The sequence below is a fragment of the Rhineura floridana genome, chromosome 8 (assembly GCF_030035675.1).
Source record: "Rhineura floridana isolate rRhiFlo1 chromosome 8, rRhiFlo1.hap2, whole genome shotgun sequence".
NCBI lineage: Eukaryota > Metazoa > Chordata > Lepidosauria > Squamata > Rhineuridae > Rhineura > Rhineura floridana.
Window position 1 is genome coordinate 17,862,026 of NC_084487.1, and position 15,696 is coordinate 17,877,721.

Genomic DNA, 15,696 nt, shown 5'->3' on the forward strand with positions numbered 1-15,696 from the left:
GGGATATACATACCAGAAGGGAGGGCAAGGTAATTACCAAGGCTGAACAGAAACAGTATCTAATGGTGGCAGCGGTGAAGGGAGGAATAATAACAATTCGTATCCAGAGCAACCCAGAGTTGTATGCGTTATCTATAAAGATACAAGGGGGTTGGGAACAGCATAAGCACGTGGTCACAAAAGTAACCAGCTAGAGAGAGACTCAGGCAAAGTCTCTGGGAGTATTGGTTATAGGATGTGACTGGTGGTGCTGCCTAGCAGGGGGATCTAGTGAGATCTGTGCTAGAGCGGAGTGAGAAACCATATAAAGGATGGTCTGGACTGGTGGTATCCCTGGTGGTGCCTAGTGAAAGGCAGTAGCCACAAGCAGGTTGGAACCTGACAGGGACAACCAGGGAAGGACGTCACAGTGCCGATAAGAAGAGATAACTTTTTTATACAACACGCAAGCCAAGAGATAAAGATAAACACAGAGTATTATGCCATGCTTCATTATAAGCTCTAGGATTTAAAAATAAGCATACAAAGACCGAGAGCAACTGTATTAACTGTTGGCATTAGGCCGTACTGCCTAAGGATGTTTTCATCAGGTCTGAAAGAGTTACAAGCATGTGTCTGAAGGAGCAGCGTTATCAGCTAAGACTGGCCTGGGAAACAGACATGTTGCCATGGTAACGGATGATAACAGCTTGGGGAAAAGTCTAACTGTTTTTCTACTCCTGTTCTGTTCTGTGCTGAGCGGTCTGAGTTGCTGTTCTGTGTCTTGTATCTGAACTGGGAACTTCTAGAGGGGGGGAGAAACTCTACTTGTATCTACTCTTAAGCCTTTGGCCTTAATGTCTAAGTAAAGACTCTTAAACTTTCTCATGCCTCTGTGATGATTCTTTACCATCTTACATCCAAACGTAACGTGTTGTTTCACGCAAGAACCGCCAAGCATCAACAGGGTTATGGGCCCAGATCCACAGCGTGTTACACAGGAGTAAGTGGCTGGTCTGAATGGCAGACGGAGATCCAGAGGGCAGTGTGATCGATTGTACCAGACAGAGGTGAGCAGAGATGGCTGCTGTAAACATGTCTGGTGGAGGCTTGCCGATGGAGAGGCTTAATGAAAAGAATTATGGTAGTTGGAAGCCAAGAATGCGTGCTTTCTTGATAAAAGAGGATTTATGGGAAGCTATTGAAGGAACACCCCCTGCACCCCTTACAGCTGCCTGGACACGGAATGATGAGAGGGCGCAGGCTTTTATTACTCTGGCTCTATCAGACTCTCAACTGCTACACGTGAGAGATGTTACAAACGCCAAACAGATGTGGGATGTGTTGGAGGCCCTTCATGTGCAACAGACCGCGGGATCTAGATTGTGTTTGGCACGGAAGCTGTACCAGATGCGCTTCACGGGTGAGTGCAAAATGAGTGAGCATCTCACGGAATTCAGACGCTTGTTTGCAGAGCTGACGGACCGAGGCGTCGAACACAGTGAACTTCAGAAGACCTATTTGATCCTGGCTTCACTCGATGGGAGTTGGAATACTTTTGTTATGGCTATGGAAGCCATGCCCGATTGGGGGCTCAACGTCACGTTTATTGAGGAAAAGCTGAGCCAGGAATGGCAGCGGAGACAAGAGGCGAAGAAAAGTGCCGTGCCGAAGGAGGCAGATGGAAGCAAGCAGGATTACAAGCAGGAGCAGCAGCGGCTAAAGGCTTGTTATGTCTGCGGAGCTCGTGGGCATCTCCAGAGAGACTGTGCAGTCAGGCGCAACTCCAGGGACAGAGGCTGGAAGCAGGGAAGTGTGAACTTTGTTTGTAAACAGAAGCCTCAAGATTTGGGACAAATTGACTGGATTCTTGACAGTGGTGCGTCCCATGTATTAATCAAAGACAGGAGTTTGTTTTATACGTCTACAGATGAGCAGGACTCAGTTCTTTTGGCGGATGGATCGCGGAAGAATGTGGAGGCTCGTGGACTGGTGTTGATAAGCTTGGAATACTGTCAGATTGTTTGTACCAGAACTGTCTCATAACATGTTGTCTGTGAGAAAACTGACCAGTTGTGGGTTTTCAGTGTTGTTTGACAGAAACAAATGTTATGTATTAAGGGGAGATCAAGTGTGTCTGCAGGGAAGCCTGAATGATTCACAGTTTGTAATAAAGAGCAGTCAAGCAGGGTGTGCTGTGTTAAATGCTGAGGCACAGACACATCAGGGCTGCGTCCATGAGTGGCATCAGAGGCTGGGGCATGCAAACTTTGACACAATTAAGAAAACCCCGATGCATAGTGAAAACATGCAGTTAAAAGACTGTGGGCAGCTAATGGATTGTGACGCTTGCCATAAAGCGAAAATGACAATTGCACCCATAAACCGGGAGGCTGGAAGGACCACATCAGCTCCCTATGAACTCATTCATGTTGATTTATCAGGGCCAATAAACAGTTCAAAAGGAGGTGCACGGTATTTTATGGTCATAGTAGATGATTTTTCGAGATACACTCATCTTTATTTGCTCAAGCATAAAAGTGAAGCCGAGCAGAAGCTGAAACTGTTCATAAAGAGAATCGAAACTCAACATGGCACCACGGTGGGGGCTATACGCTCAGACCAGGGGGAGGAATTCATGGGTAAAGCATTGCATGAAGTGCTGGCAAGTAAGAAAATAGCACTTAAGCCTTCCAACGGGACTGCAGAGAGAAAAAACAGGGTGCTTCAGGAAGCAATGAGAGCCATGTTAATGGATTCCAGTTTAGGGAATTCTTTCTGGGGAGAGGCAATTATGTATGCGAATTACATTCACAACAGGGTGTTACACAGTGCACTTGGAATGTCACCTTATGAGAAACTTTCACTGGGAGAAAGCCGAAAGTGCAACACATTCAGAGATTTGGAGCTAGATGATGGGTCCACATTCCACAGGGAAAAAGAAGGGGCAAACTTGCACCCAGAGCACAACAGGGATTTGTTCTGGGGTTACAGAATGCATATTTCAGAGTTTGGATACCAGAAACACAGCAATTAGTTCTGAGCAGAAGCATTAAAGTCTCAGAAAAGCCTTGGGATCAAAGGCAAACAGTCATTCTCACAGGGTCAGATGACACACAAGCACCGGCATTGGCATTTAAACCAAACCTTGACATAAAAGTGGAAGGCACACAAATTCCACTTAGGGATGCATTAAATGAACTCATTTGTGGGAAACGGAGATCAAAGAAACGCAAGGCTGAGGAAATGGAATATCCTGAGCAAGCTGTACCAAGCACCAGCTCAAACGGGAAGGCTGAGAGAGCAGAAGCTCTAGTGCCTTTGAGACGTTCTGAGAGATCCAACATTGGGAAACCGCCCGAAAGATTTACTGTGGGATTAATAACCAGTCCAGGGATGCACAAAGAGGTTGAGATGGATCCTGAGACACTGTATCTGACTTGTGTGCAACCGAAATTTGATTGATAAAGTTTTAAAATGTCCTGAAATGTACTGAACTGGAAATGTATGATGCAATGTATTGAAATGAATTACTTTGTATTGTAGAAATGTATTACTGTAATGAAATTGTTGTAATGGATATACAGACATGATGAAAAGGGGGGAATGTTGGCATTAGGCCGTACTGCCTAAGGATGTTTTCATCAGGTCTGAAAGAGTTACAAGCATGTGTCTGAAGGAGCAGCGTTATCAGCTAAGACTGGCCTGGGAAACAGACATGTTGCCATAGTAACGGATGATAACAGCTTGGGAAAAAGTCTAACTGTTTTTCTACTCCTGTTCTGTTCTGTGCTGAGCGGTCTGAGTTGCTGTTCTGTGTCTTGTATCTGAACTGGGAACTTCTCCTAGAGAGGGGGAGCAACTCTACTTGTATCTACTCTTAAGCCTTTGGCCTTAATGTCTAAATAAAGACTCTTAAACTTTTTCATGCCTCTGTGATGATTCTTTACCATCTTACATCCAAACGTAACGTGTTGTTTCACGCAAGAACCGCTAAGCATCAACATTAACTTGTGTTTAGAACAAGAAAGCCACTCCCTCAGTGATATCCTGTTACACTGAGCTTTTTATATTCTATATTTTAATGTGCAAATAATGGTGCTTACCAGAAATGCACGTAAAGTTTTGGGGATTTTGCCCACCTTCGAGAGCATTCCCCTGAACTCGCAGAGAGATTGAAGTGAGCAGACAAAAATCACACAGTTCCTTGTAAACAGAGGTGAAGAGAAGGGTGTGGAAGGGGAGTCCTCTGATGCACCAAAAGCAGGCCTAGATTGGTCTGTGGATTTTAAAAGTGAAATGTAGGATGATTATAAAGAGGATTTATCCACTGCAAACTTGGCAGTAGAGCTGGCTCATGCTGAAACCATGGCAACCCAGGAGAAGGTACAATCGACTGATAAGCATAAACAGCTAAATGAACTTATGTTAAGACAAGTCACTGAGTTGGCTTGTAGGGTGGGAGAAGTAAACAAGGAGGAGCTCCCCATTCAGCACGAGACAACTCAGGAGTTCAATATGCCAATAGAAGGATGGCTTTTTTTGCTAAAGAAAGATATTGAACGCATGAAATCCTTCTTATCTGAGTGCAATGAACTTCTAATTACACTTTTGCAAGTGCTTAAAAAGAATGGCTCAGGGTTTGAAAGTGATGGTGTGGATAAGGAGCCAAATAATTGTAAGTTACAAACAAACGAATTAAATAAGCTAGCTGTGAAGAACAATAAGGCTCCTAAGAAGGTGACAAGGAAGAAAAGCGTTAATAATTTTAAAAAGAGCAAGAATGTGAAAAATTCAAAATGCATACTGTTTAAGAAAATGGAGTTTAAGAAGCGTTTTTGAACTATTAGATGGTGATGATTCAAAATCTGTCCAGAAATCTGATCAAAAGCTTAAGAAGACAGTAACAATCAAAGAAACAAAATGCACAGATAATGAGTTTGAGAGTATAGATGGTTCGGCACGCCTTCCATTGCCACATCCAAAGGATAAGGTTCAGAATCCTGATAATCAGGATCTACAGACCATGACAACACCCGGATCAAAATCCTGTCAGAAGAAGTCGGTTAATGATAACAGCTGGAACCTTGTTTTGATCCGTCACAAGTTGGTTCTTTCTAACTATCCAAAACCCAATGGGTTTTTTAATCAAAATGAATGGAAAATGCATCTCTAACAAATATTAAACAAGGTCCTCCTGAGTTCCCGTTTCTCTGTAACATATAAGTCATGTGGAATACTTGCATTATAACTAGTGCCCGTACAGTGATTACCTTTAAAGAGTGGGGTTTAGCCAGAATTGTTCTTGATAGCAGGGGAGATCTTATACAAAGTGGCATAATTGTTTCAAGGTTCTTTGAGAATCAAGTGCTCCTATGGGACCTAAGAGGATATGCCTCAAAATCCACAAAAGATTGTTTAAGAGAGAAGGCCGATACTTCAATCAATTTAATTCAGCTAACGGAACCAGATAAGACCTATGAATGTATTCTCTCACATAAATCTCAACTCATCTCAGAACAGTTATGGGAAAAGCCGACTTGGATCAATGAACATGGGCGAATATAGCATATGACAGAGGATCTTCATGGCAAGGAGAAGAAAGCTCTCCTGATCTCCTTTTGTGCTCTGACTGCAGAAGCACAAAAGGAAATAGTGACAAGACTGGGGATGTTAAGAGACCATCTGATAACTATGCAGACAGGGTAGGGTGATTCTATAGATAAAACGGGAACTTGGAATCCTGAGAACCAGGATCTGGTATATCAGGAAAATCACCCAAAAGGACAGGTGGGAGAAGGAAGGGTGGCTGCCGAGAGGGAAAAGGGTGCTCAGAGTGACCTGACTGCTATAGAGGTAAATGTATTGGCATATAAGTCTGAGCAGAGTAGTAACAGAAGGAGTATAGTGCTCACTGACTCAAAAGCTAAGATTAAGAACTATACCCCCTATACAGTAGGGCCCCGCTAATACGGTGGGTTAGGGACCAGGCCCCCACCGTAAAGCGGAAATCACCGTAAAGCTGGGCCCCATAGACTATAATGGGCTGCGTCGCGAAAAAATGATGCCAAAACGTTGCAAAACGGCACAATCGGCTTTAAAATTGGGAATTTCCCCTGCTTGAAAGCCGCCGCATCAGCGGAATGCCGTAATGCAGAACGCCGTAAAGCAGGGCCCTGCTGTACTTGGGATGAGATGAGGTATCTTGAAGAAGAAGAACTGGGTTCATTAGAGAGGCCTGTTGAATTTGTTAGCCACCCAACAAAGGTGGTAGGCCCTGTGATATCAAATGTTAGCAGGATGAGCCCACAATTAGAAGTTATTGAAGATACAGGGGGAATAGACAAACATATAATGCATGCGAGTACAATTCTAACTACTCCCTCCAGAATAAACAAAAGAGCCTGGAACACCCACCAAGAGGAGATCCTGTACTGTCAGGACTGACAAAAAATGGGCCAGTATAAATCACAGAACCCTTCTTTCCTGGAACATTGCAGGATGGTTAAGTAAAATTACGGATCCCTTTTTTGCAGATTTTATTAATAATTTTGATATCTTACTGCTACAAGAGACTTGGGTCAGTGAGGATGCGTCTCCAAGTATTAGGGAGGTCGCTCTAGAGGTGGTCTGAGTATTCTAATTTCCACCAACATCCGGTTTTTCCTCTTTAAATTAGAGCCTTTGTCTCACTTGGCTACCGTAGCAGTCATTAAATTTAGAGCATGCTGCTTTTTGTTAATTAATGTTTATCTACCTCCATTCAGACAAAAATGCCTGGTGAAAAAGAATTGGCTGAAGTTGGAAGAGTATATTAACAATCTGACTGTCTTGTACCCAGAAGCCTCAGTGATTCTAGCCGGCAATTTTAATGCGCGAATTGGTCAGAGTGATTAAGCTTTAAACACCCACTTTCATGAGTATCCGCCTGAATTAGAGGAAGCTCATCCCATACCTGATAGGCAATCCAAGGACAAGGGATGTAATTATGCAGGCCTATGTCTTATGAAAATGATAAACAGACTTGACTTAGTAATTTTGAATGGGGGGGTTGAGGGAGATAAGAATGGAGACTTCACTTTTTTATCTGGTATGGGTGCATCAACAATCGATTATGGTTTCTTCTAATCTGCTAAATTCTGTAAATAGCTGTAAAGTGGGTAACCGCTTTGAGAGTGACCATCTTCCTCTGACTATCTGTAAACTTCAGAAAGCAGATTCTGTATGCTAACTATAAACCTATGTTGAATTCAGATGTTGAAGTGAGAGCTGCACGTATTAGGTGGTCTATTCAAAGGGATAATGCCGTAGCCGAGATGTTGCACTCGGAAAGGAGTATTTGCCTCCGTGATTCTATGTTAACAGCGGATTCCCCTAAAACAGTTGTTACCTTATTCCAAGAACTGATTCTTTCCTTTCAAAATTGCTTGAAATGCAAACAAACTGCAGGACAATGTTCCGACGCAAGTCTAAAAGCTGGTTTGACCAAGAATGCATAATAATGAAAAATTCCCTAGTTGAAAAGTATAGGCTCTGTAGAGAAATGAATGTAACAGCTGTACCCATGGAGTGGTTTGTGCAAAAAAGAAGGTACAAAGCCCTGATTAAAGAAAAAAAAAAAGCTCAAAGAGAATCATGGCTATGTTTAATAGAGGCATCTCGGGCAAATGATTCAGCAAGATTCTGGAAATACAATAGTTGATTTGGAGTTCCACATCCCTGTTAACTCTTGCAAGGCGCACTTCCGTGCTATGTGAAGGGTCAGGCCTCCCATCAAACATCTCTGACAATTCATAACAGTTTGCCAGAGTGGCCCCCAGTTTCCATATCCGAAGTCACTAACCTTATTTCTAGTCTTAAACCTTGCAAAGCCCCAGGAGGGGATAATATCCCACCTGAGTTGCTTAAAGCCAATATAGAGTGGTGGGCTCCAGTTCTAGCGACCCTGTTCACCTGTATTGATCGCACAGCGTGTATCCCAGAGGATTGGGGACTTGCTATTATTGTTCCTGTATATAACAAAGGGAAAAGATCGGACCCTGCAAATTATAGATCTATCAGCCTGTTAAGTATTATTAGTAAATTATATGCCAGCCATTTATATGAGAAGTTACTAAATTGGCTAGAACAAGAAAATATACTTGAAGATGAACAGGCTGGGTTCAGGTCAGGGCGATCTACCATAGACCAGGGCCTAGTCCTCCAACATATTGTTGAAAAATACGCATCACCCAGAGAGGGAGCTCTCTCTATAGCCTTTATTGATTTCAAATCAGCCTTTGACTTGATTCAGAGGGATAGATTGTGGGAAAAATTTGAGGCTACCAACATTGACAGACGCTTGTTAATTCTTATTCGTAAACTATACGAAAACACCTGCATGAGGATTAGTTGCAATCGTGCTGGCCTACTGTGTGATCCCATCCCAACTTTTAATGGTGTTAAACAAGGGTGCATACTTGCCCCAACTTTATTTAATTTCTGTATTAACTCCCTAGTTAAGAGCTTAGCGGAAGTTAACTGGCATCCACCAAGATTGGCTAACGGAGCTCTGCAAATTCTCTTGTATGCTGATGGTGCAGTGCTTCTCACCCGGACAAGTATAGGTCTGAGATGCCTTTTAAAAGCCCTGGACTCCCATTGCATTAAGGAAGGCCTGCAAATTAATTATGACAAGTCCAAAGTATTAGTCTTCTCCAGGAAAAGGGCAAAGCATAAATGGCAGATCAATAATCATCCCATTGAACAGGTTGCATCTTATGTCTATATGGGTGTAACTTTCCATGCATCGGGCTCCTGGAGAGCACAATCAAAAAATGCTACTGGGAATGCTCAGAGGAGTATAAAGGCCTTGCTCCGGTTTGTTTGTTTGTTTGTTTATTTATTTATTTATTTATTTATTGGATTTCTTAGTTGCCCATCTGGCTGGCTAACCAGTCACTCTGGGCGACGTACAAAATAAGCAAAATAGCGCAAAATGAAACATCAATACAATAACATTAAAATCTAAAAGCAATGATGTTAAAATCTAGCCCACCCCAAAGGCCTGCCTGAAGAGCCAGGTCTTCACGGCCCGGCGGAAACTCATTTACACAAAGGGGGGGGGAATACGTGCCTTCAGCCCTCCAGGTGTTTATAGCAAAGGCTATTTCAAAAATGCTATATGGTGCCCAGGTTTGTGCATATGATAACTATGTCCCTTTTGAAGTTGCACAGACTACGTTTCGGAGAGCCGTGCTGGGAGTTCCAAGCTGTGTGCCTGATGTGCTGCTTCGTTTAGAAGCGGGGCTAATCTCTATTGAAGCTCATGCTTGGATTCTTAGGCTTCATTATTGGTTGAAGCTGATTTTTTCTCCTGTGGGCTTGGCCCCTTTGACTCTGATTGATGTACATCAGTCAAAATGGAAAAGCTCGCTGTTTGAGAAATTGCAAAATCTGGGATTCACCCCTTGTGCTCTTCTCACTCTTGGATATGCTAAAGCAAAAACCACTATCCAACAGCGGATTTGAGATATAGAACTGCAAAATCATTTGAGTCTTGCTGGTAGGCACCCTGAGTTCAGGGATAACGGTAGGACACTGGTGCCCATGCATTACTTAACAAATTTGAATATTCCCAAATATAGAAGAGCTTTTACAGCTGCCAGGTTTAATGTACTTCCATCCATCCTCCTGGAAGGAAGATATAGAAGGGTACCTTACCGCAAACGGGTCTGTCCATGTGGAATGGAGGAAGTGGAAACTGTAGGTCATGTTTTATTGTACTGTATATTTTATAGGGATCTCCGCCACTCTTTTACTAAGCACCCCAGACTTACCTAGTGAGATGTACTTAACGCACCTATTGGCAGATAGGAGCCCACAGGTTACAGCAAGAGTGGCTAGCTTCTGTGCTGCTGCTATCACATCGGAAAACAATGATAAAATGATCTTATATAGGAAATTTGATACTGATTTTAATTTTGTATTTTTTTACTCATTTATGGTTTTATGTATTCTGTATGATCTTGTTTAACTATGCTTTTTAATGTACTGATCTTTGATCGAAATAAATTCTAAACTAACGTATGTTTATTGTAGTTTGGGGGACTACCTTTTAGTACACTAGAACAGCCAGTGGCCTCTGAACCACAGTTCAACAAATCACTGATACTCAGATAGATGCAGGATACATCTATACGCGAATTTGTATTTCTTGATAGGGAAGAAGTGGGAGTGGTTTGCAATTACATTTTCTGATAATGCATAGACATATATCCTACAGTTTCCCCAGCTGGTGAACTTGAACCTGGCTTGGGAAAATGCGGTTTTCATACCTTCATAATATGAAAAGATCTTCTGATGGTTATAAGGTGGTGAGCCACACTAGAATGCATTACTTTAGGCTAGGTTAAATGCTGTTAAGTATTTGTGAGAAGTCATCCTACCCTTGACAGAGATTGTTTGCTGGGACATGGTCCTAAATGTACTTATTTGTAAAATTTATATCCAGCAATTCATCACCAAACAATCCTAGGGCAGGTTGCAACAATAAACACACACCACACACTGAACCAATAAGCTTTGAAACCAAAAAAGCAACATAACACTGTACAATTCACATTGTCTATTCCACCTTAATACAAAGAAAGTGTAAGACTGGCCCAACTGTGATCTCCCAGCAGAATATTTCTTCCCATGTTGCAAGGGGTTCCTGAGACAGGAAACTATCCTGTCTCCGCTTTTCTCAAGGTGTTGTTCAAATGCTATCACCCAACTTCTGATAGAACAGTTTCTGTAATATTGGCACCTGTTGCCATATTGCTGTTGCTACTCTGTGGCGCAGAGTAGTAAGTGGCGGTAACACAGTCGAAGCTCTGCTCACGGCCGGAGTTCGATTCCAACGGAAGGAGGAAGTTGAATCTCCGGTAAAAGGGGTCAAGGTCCACTCAGCCTTCCATCCATCCGTGGTCGGTAAAATGAGTACCTGGCATATGCTGGGGAGTAAAGAAAGGCCAGGGAAGGAACTGGCAGTCCCACCCCATATATACGGTCTGCCTAGTAAATGTCGCAAGATGTCACCCTAAGAGTTGGAAACGACTCGCACTACAAGTGCGGGGACACCTTTACCTTTACTCCTGGTGCAATTCTATAAAGTAGCCCTCCTCCCTCCTACTCTGGCTGATCTGACCTATAAATAGCCTTTGGAGTTTTGCAATGAATTAGAGAAACAGTCAGTATTGTTATGGTGTGTGTCTTCTGATGTCCTCAATGCATGCAAGCACCTTTTTCTTCTTCCCAAACAGGAACATGTGAAGTGGGTTCATGCTGAAATGCTGTCTCACAGTTCGCAGCTGAAGCTCATTTATGTGACCCCGGAGAAGATTGCGAAAAGCAAGATGTTTATGTCAAGGCTGGAAAAGGCTTATCAAGCAGGAAGGCTTGCACGTATTGCGGTGGATGAGGTCCATTGCTGCAGTCAGTGGGGGCACGACTTCAGGCCTGGTATGTCCATCCAGAAGGAACTAACATGTTAACAGGCAGGGCTTTTATTCCTCTCCACCAGCAAATCTTGACTCTCATTTTTGCCCATAAACAAGGTTCTTTTTCCCTGGAAATATTTTTTGCATTATACTACAAATTTTGTTTTTTACTAGATGCAGAGGCATAGCTCAATGGTACAAAAGGGCTCTGGTTTAACCCTTGGTTTCTCCAAGTAGGGATAGGAATGCCTCTGTCTGAAACTCTAGAGAGCTGCTGCCACTCAGTGTAGACAATACTGAGCTAGACAGACCGGTTTGCTAACTACTGTGACTCCAAGAAACCCTGCAGTATATGTGCAAAGAAGTCACTGAGCTGTTCTAAGCCCTCTTGCAGAACTACAATTCATAGGCAATTTAACTAGTATACAGTTGTAGTGGTGAGATGCCTTTAGCCATTTGTGTTACGTGACCTCATGGGGTTGCCCTAGTGCATCTTGGTGTGAGCAGTTCTTCATAGAAGGCCAGTATATAACTTGCAACATTTCTAGGCTGCCATTCAACTTAAGTGTTTGCGAAGTAGCGGGTTGCCAGCATTGGCTGGTGGTTGGTCCAAATGACCTCTGAGGGTACCTTCCAGTTCTATGATATTGCATGCAAGTCTGCAATATGACACATCAATTTTTCTTACAGATGCTATGACTTCAAATTATGTTGCACTTGTAATTCATCATGAAAGGCTGAGAGATTGCCGTTCTTGAGAGAGGGGCTTTTTTTTTTTAAGAGTACCGTCTGAATTTATCTAAGTCAAGGGTAAGGGACCTTTTCTCCCCACAAGCGCTGCATTCCCTCAAGGGAGAAGGGTGTTCATCAAGGAGCACAACACTGGCAGTGGGTTGCACCAGAACCTAAACATACACTCCATTCTCTCACACACCAATGTCCACATCCCAAGTTTGAAAAGCGCCATACTGAACTGTAAATTTAGAATCTGTTTACATTCTAGCGCAGTACTTTTTAAACTTGTCGTTTTTAGAGGTCCTTTCCACATCAGCCTGTCTGTCCTGGAAACCTCTACATTGCAGGAGATTCTGGAATACTGACCAGGCCTGTTTTGGCCACACCATTGTCCTGCATGAATTGCAAGTCAATCCTAAGCCACATCTATCATTCTGCTGCAATACACAGCTACATGGGAAGATCAGTAGTGGTGGAAAAACTCTTTTAGGGAAACAAGTCTGACATTATTTATTTTTTTAAGGAGGTGCTGCAGATTTAGAAAACCATCCATTTCTGCAGTATTGAGATTTGGTTAGTTTAGAAATGTAAAATGAATTCACCACAGATATCTTTTAAGTAGAGCTTGGTGGAATATAATGGGGTTAAATATTGGATTTTTTAAAATTGATCTATATATAATATGTCTGCTTTTATTTTTCACTTCTGTTCAGATTACAAGTTGCTTGGTATCTTAAAGCGGCAATTTCCCAGTGCGCCATTGATTGGCTTGACAGCGACTGCGACAAGCCATGTTCTGCACGATGCTCAGAAAATTCTTTGTGTTCAGAAGTGCATCACCTTCACAGCATCATTTAACCGGCCCAACCTGTATTATGAGGTATCCCTGTTGAGTCTGGTTTTGTCTTTGGGGGAAATAGCCTGTTCCAAGAATATTTGAGAAATGAAATGCACAGACCAAATTATTAAGAAGCTAAGCCTGGATATGTGGGATTTAAGCTGATTTGGTCAAGTTAGTTGAGCATTCCAGTTCAATTCCACCAGTTTGGTACTGAAGGGAGCCGTGAATTCCGTGACATGTCAACCATATGTACTAGATTGCCTAGTTTTTACTTATATTGTTGCTTTTGCTGCAAGTCACTTTGACAATATGCCCTTATACAAAAGCAACTAATATATTCAGTTTAATAAATACTAATATGGGAATTAAATGGCACAGGTTGGGATTATTTGCTGCTCCTCAAAAGCAAATACAAATGTGGATCTTCGTGCCTTTTGGCAAGGTAACCCAGTTTTTTGTATTCTGAATACAATCTGCAAATTAGACTTGCATAAATCATTTCTTTTGCTTCCAGGAGCAGTTAATCTAAACTTAGATATTTTTTTTGTTGACACCTTGTGACAAAAGAGGAGAAGGCTAGGGGTTTGGATTGGGTATACTGGAGGGCACTGGTGGGGAACTTGTGGCCCTCCAGATGTTGATGGACTACATCTCCCGTGACTCTTTACTATTGTTCGTGCTGGCTGGGTTGATGGAAGTTGGGAGTCCAATAACATCTGGAGGGTCAAAGGTTACCCACCTCTGCTAAAACGCAAGAAAATCCCTGCCGGATCAGAAGCCTGTTCTCACAGTGGCCAACCAGATAGTATAAAAATAGCCAATTAACTATCCTGAACCCAACAGACAGGTTGATGTGGAAAGGATCCTCTAAAAGTGGAAAGTTTAAAAAATACTGTGCTAGATTGTAAATTTAGATTCCAAATTTACAGTTCAGTATGGTGCTTTATCTCCCCCCCACCCCACCCTCCTCCGGTTACTAAAAGCCAGCCTAATTCTTCATTGTGGCAGGGTGGTTTTTTTTGGGGGGGGGGGGAAGGGACAATTCTGGAGAACTTCCAGGCTGTGGTGGACTTTTAGAAGCACAGCATCTCAAAGCTGGGAATCGGCTACAGAATATGCCCCTCTGTTTATGTGTTTGCTGCTCTTATTTGATGTATGCAGAACAATGGATTAAGATGGCCCTCGACAAATCGCACTATGAGGCTGTTTCTAGGCTCAAATCCTTTAGCAGATTTCTCAAGAGGGAAAATTTAATTTGTAAAGTGCAAGCTTTTTTTCTATTTAAATAATCTGTACCGAGAAAAGAAAAAGGTACAAAAGAAAAACAAAAGTTTAGGAATACAATAAGTGTAACCTTTTTAATACCTTTATAATATATATTTATATACTTTAGGTTCGACAAAAACCATCAGCTGCTCAGAATTTCATTGAGGATGTTGTTAAACTCATCAATGGAAGATACAAAGGCCTTTCAGGTGAACTTTATAAATAAGTGCTGACCTCTTAAAGCATGGTAACTTCTGTAGGAGACCACCCTCGAGTCTTCCCAAGCCCTTCTTAATTACAGCATAGCTTACAGCCCGTTCATTGATTTCATCAGTCTCAATTATTTTTATGATACAGGGATTATCTACTGCTTTTCCCAGAAGGATGCTGAACAGGTTACTATGAGTTTACAGAAACTGGGGATTAAAGCAGGCAGCTACCATGCAAACATGGAACCCAAAGATAAGAGCAAAGTTCACAAGCGGTGGTCTACCAATGACATTCAGGTGAACTGCTTGATAACTTCATAACTTTCTCTGTTCAACTTGGACCGCTCATATCCTGATGGTCGGTGTTGCCTTTGTGTTTCAGGTTGTAGTGGCCACTGTTGCCTTCGGCATGGGAATTGATAAACCAGATGTGAGGTTTGTAATTCACCATTCAATGAGCAAATCCATGGAGAACTATTACCAAGAGAGTGGGCGTGCAGGTATGCTCAACCGAGGATAAATTCTGGGTGGAATTATATACACATATTTGTATATAAACACACATATAAATCCTTCTAGCAGTGGAGAAACAAAAATCTATTTTTTTTAACACTTCCTTCTAGGTCGGGATGACCAGAAAGCTGACTGCATCTTATATTATGGCTTTGGGGACATTTTCAGAATCAGCTCAATGGTGGTGATGGAAAATGTAGGGCAACAGAAATTGTATGACATAGTTTCCTATTGCCACAACATGAGCAGGCAAGTGGTTTTGTGTGAGGTTTTTTTTAAGCTACTATATCTCTTGAATTTACTATAAAAATGTCGTTTGCAACTATGTCAGTTCGTATACAAAGGCTTGTGTATTATGTTTAATATGTTTTTAATAATGTTTTTAACCCTTTTTTAAGGTTGTTTTTTAAATTGCTTTTAATGCTGTTTTGTATTAATGTATTTTAAGATCTGTTTTTATGAAGTTTTAAAGTTTTTTGGTGCTTTGTTTGCTGCCCTGGGCTCCTGCTGGGAGGAAGGGCGGGATACAAATTAAATAATAAATAAATAAATTATTTTCAAATACATTATTTGCTATTATTTTATTTAAAACAAAGCGGGGTTCGCCAGCTGGCCTTGGAGGCTCCTTGTGTCCTGCGGGCCATCTTGAGCAGTCCTCTTGATACATCCTGATTTGTTATTTTTGTAATTT

The 15,696-nt window shown here is 42.0% G+C and overlaps 1 protein-coding gene across 2 annotated transcripts in view; it reads left to right on the plus strand.

Annotated features, from left to right (window-relative positions):
- Positions 1-15,696, plus strand: part of RECQL (RecQ like helicase) — a 33,127-nt gene that overhangs the window by 7,803 nt on the left and 9,628 nt on the right. For both annotated transcript variants that reach the window (XM_061638425.1, XM_061638426.1), the window contains exons 6-11: positions 11,265-11,463; positions 12,890-13,056; positions 14,411-14,492; positions 14,641-14,789; positions 14,875-14,992; positions 15,116-15,254. In XM_061638425.1, the coding sequence (XP_061494409.1) occupies positions 11,265-11,463; positions 12,890-13,056; positions 14,411-14,492; positions 14,641-14,789; positions 14,875-14,992; positions 15,116-15,254 (854 nt within the window). The remainder of the gene's footprint in view (positions 1-11,264; positions 11,464-12,889; positions 13,057-14,410; positions 14,493-14,640; positions 14,790-14,874; positions 14,993-15,115; positions 15,255-15,696) is intronic.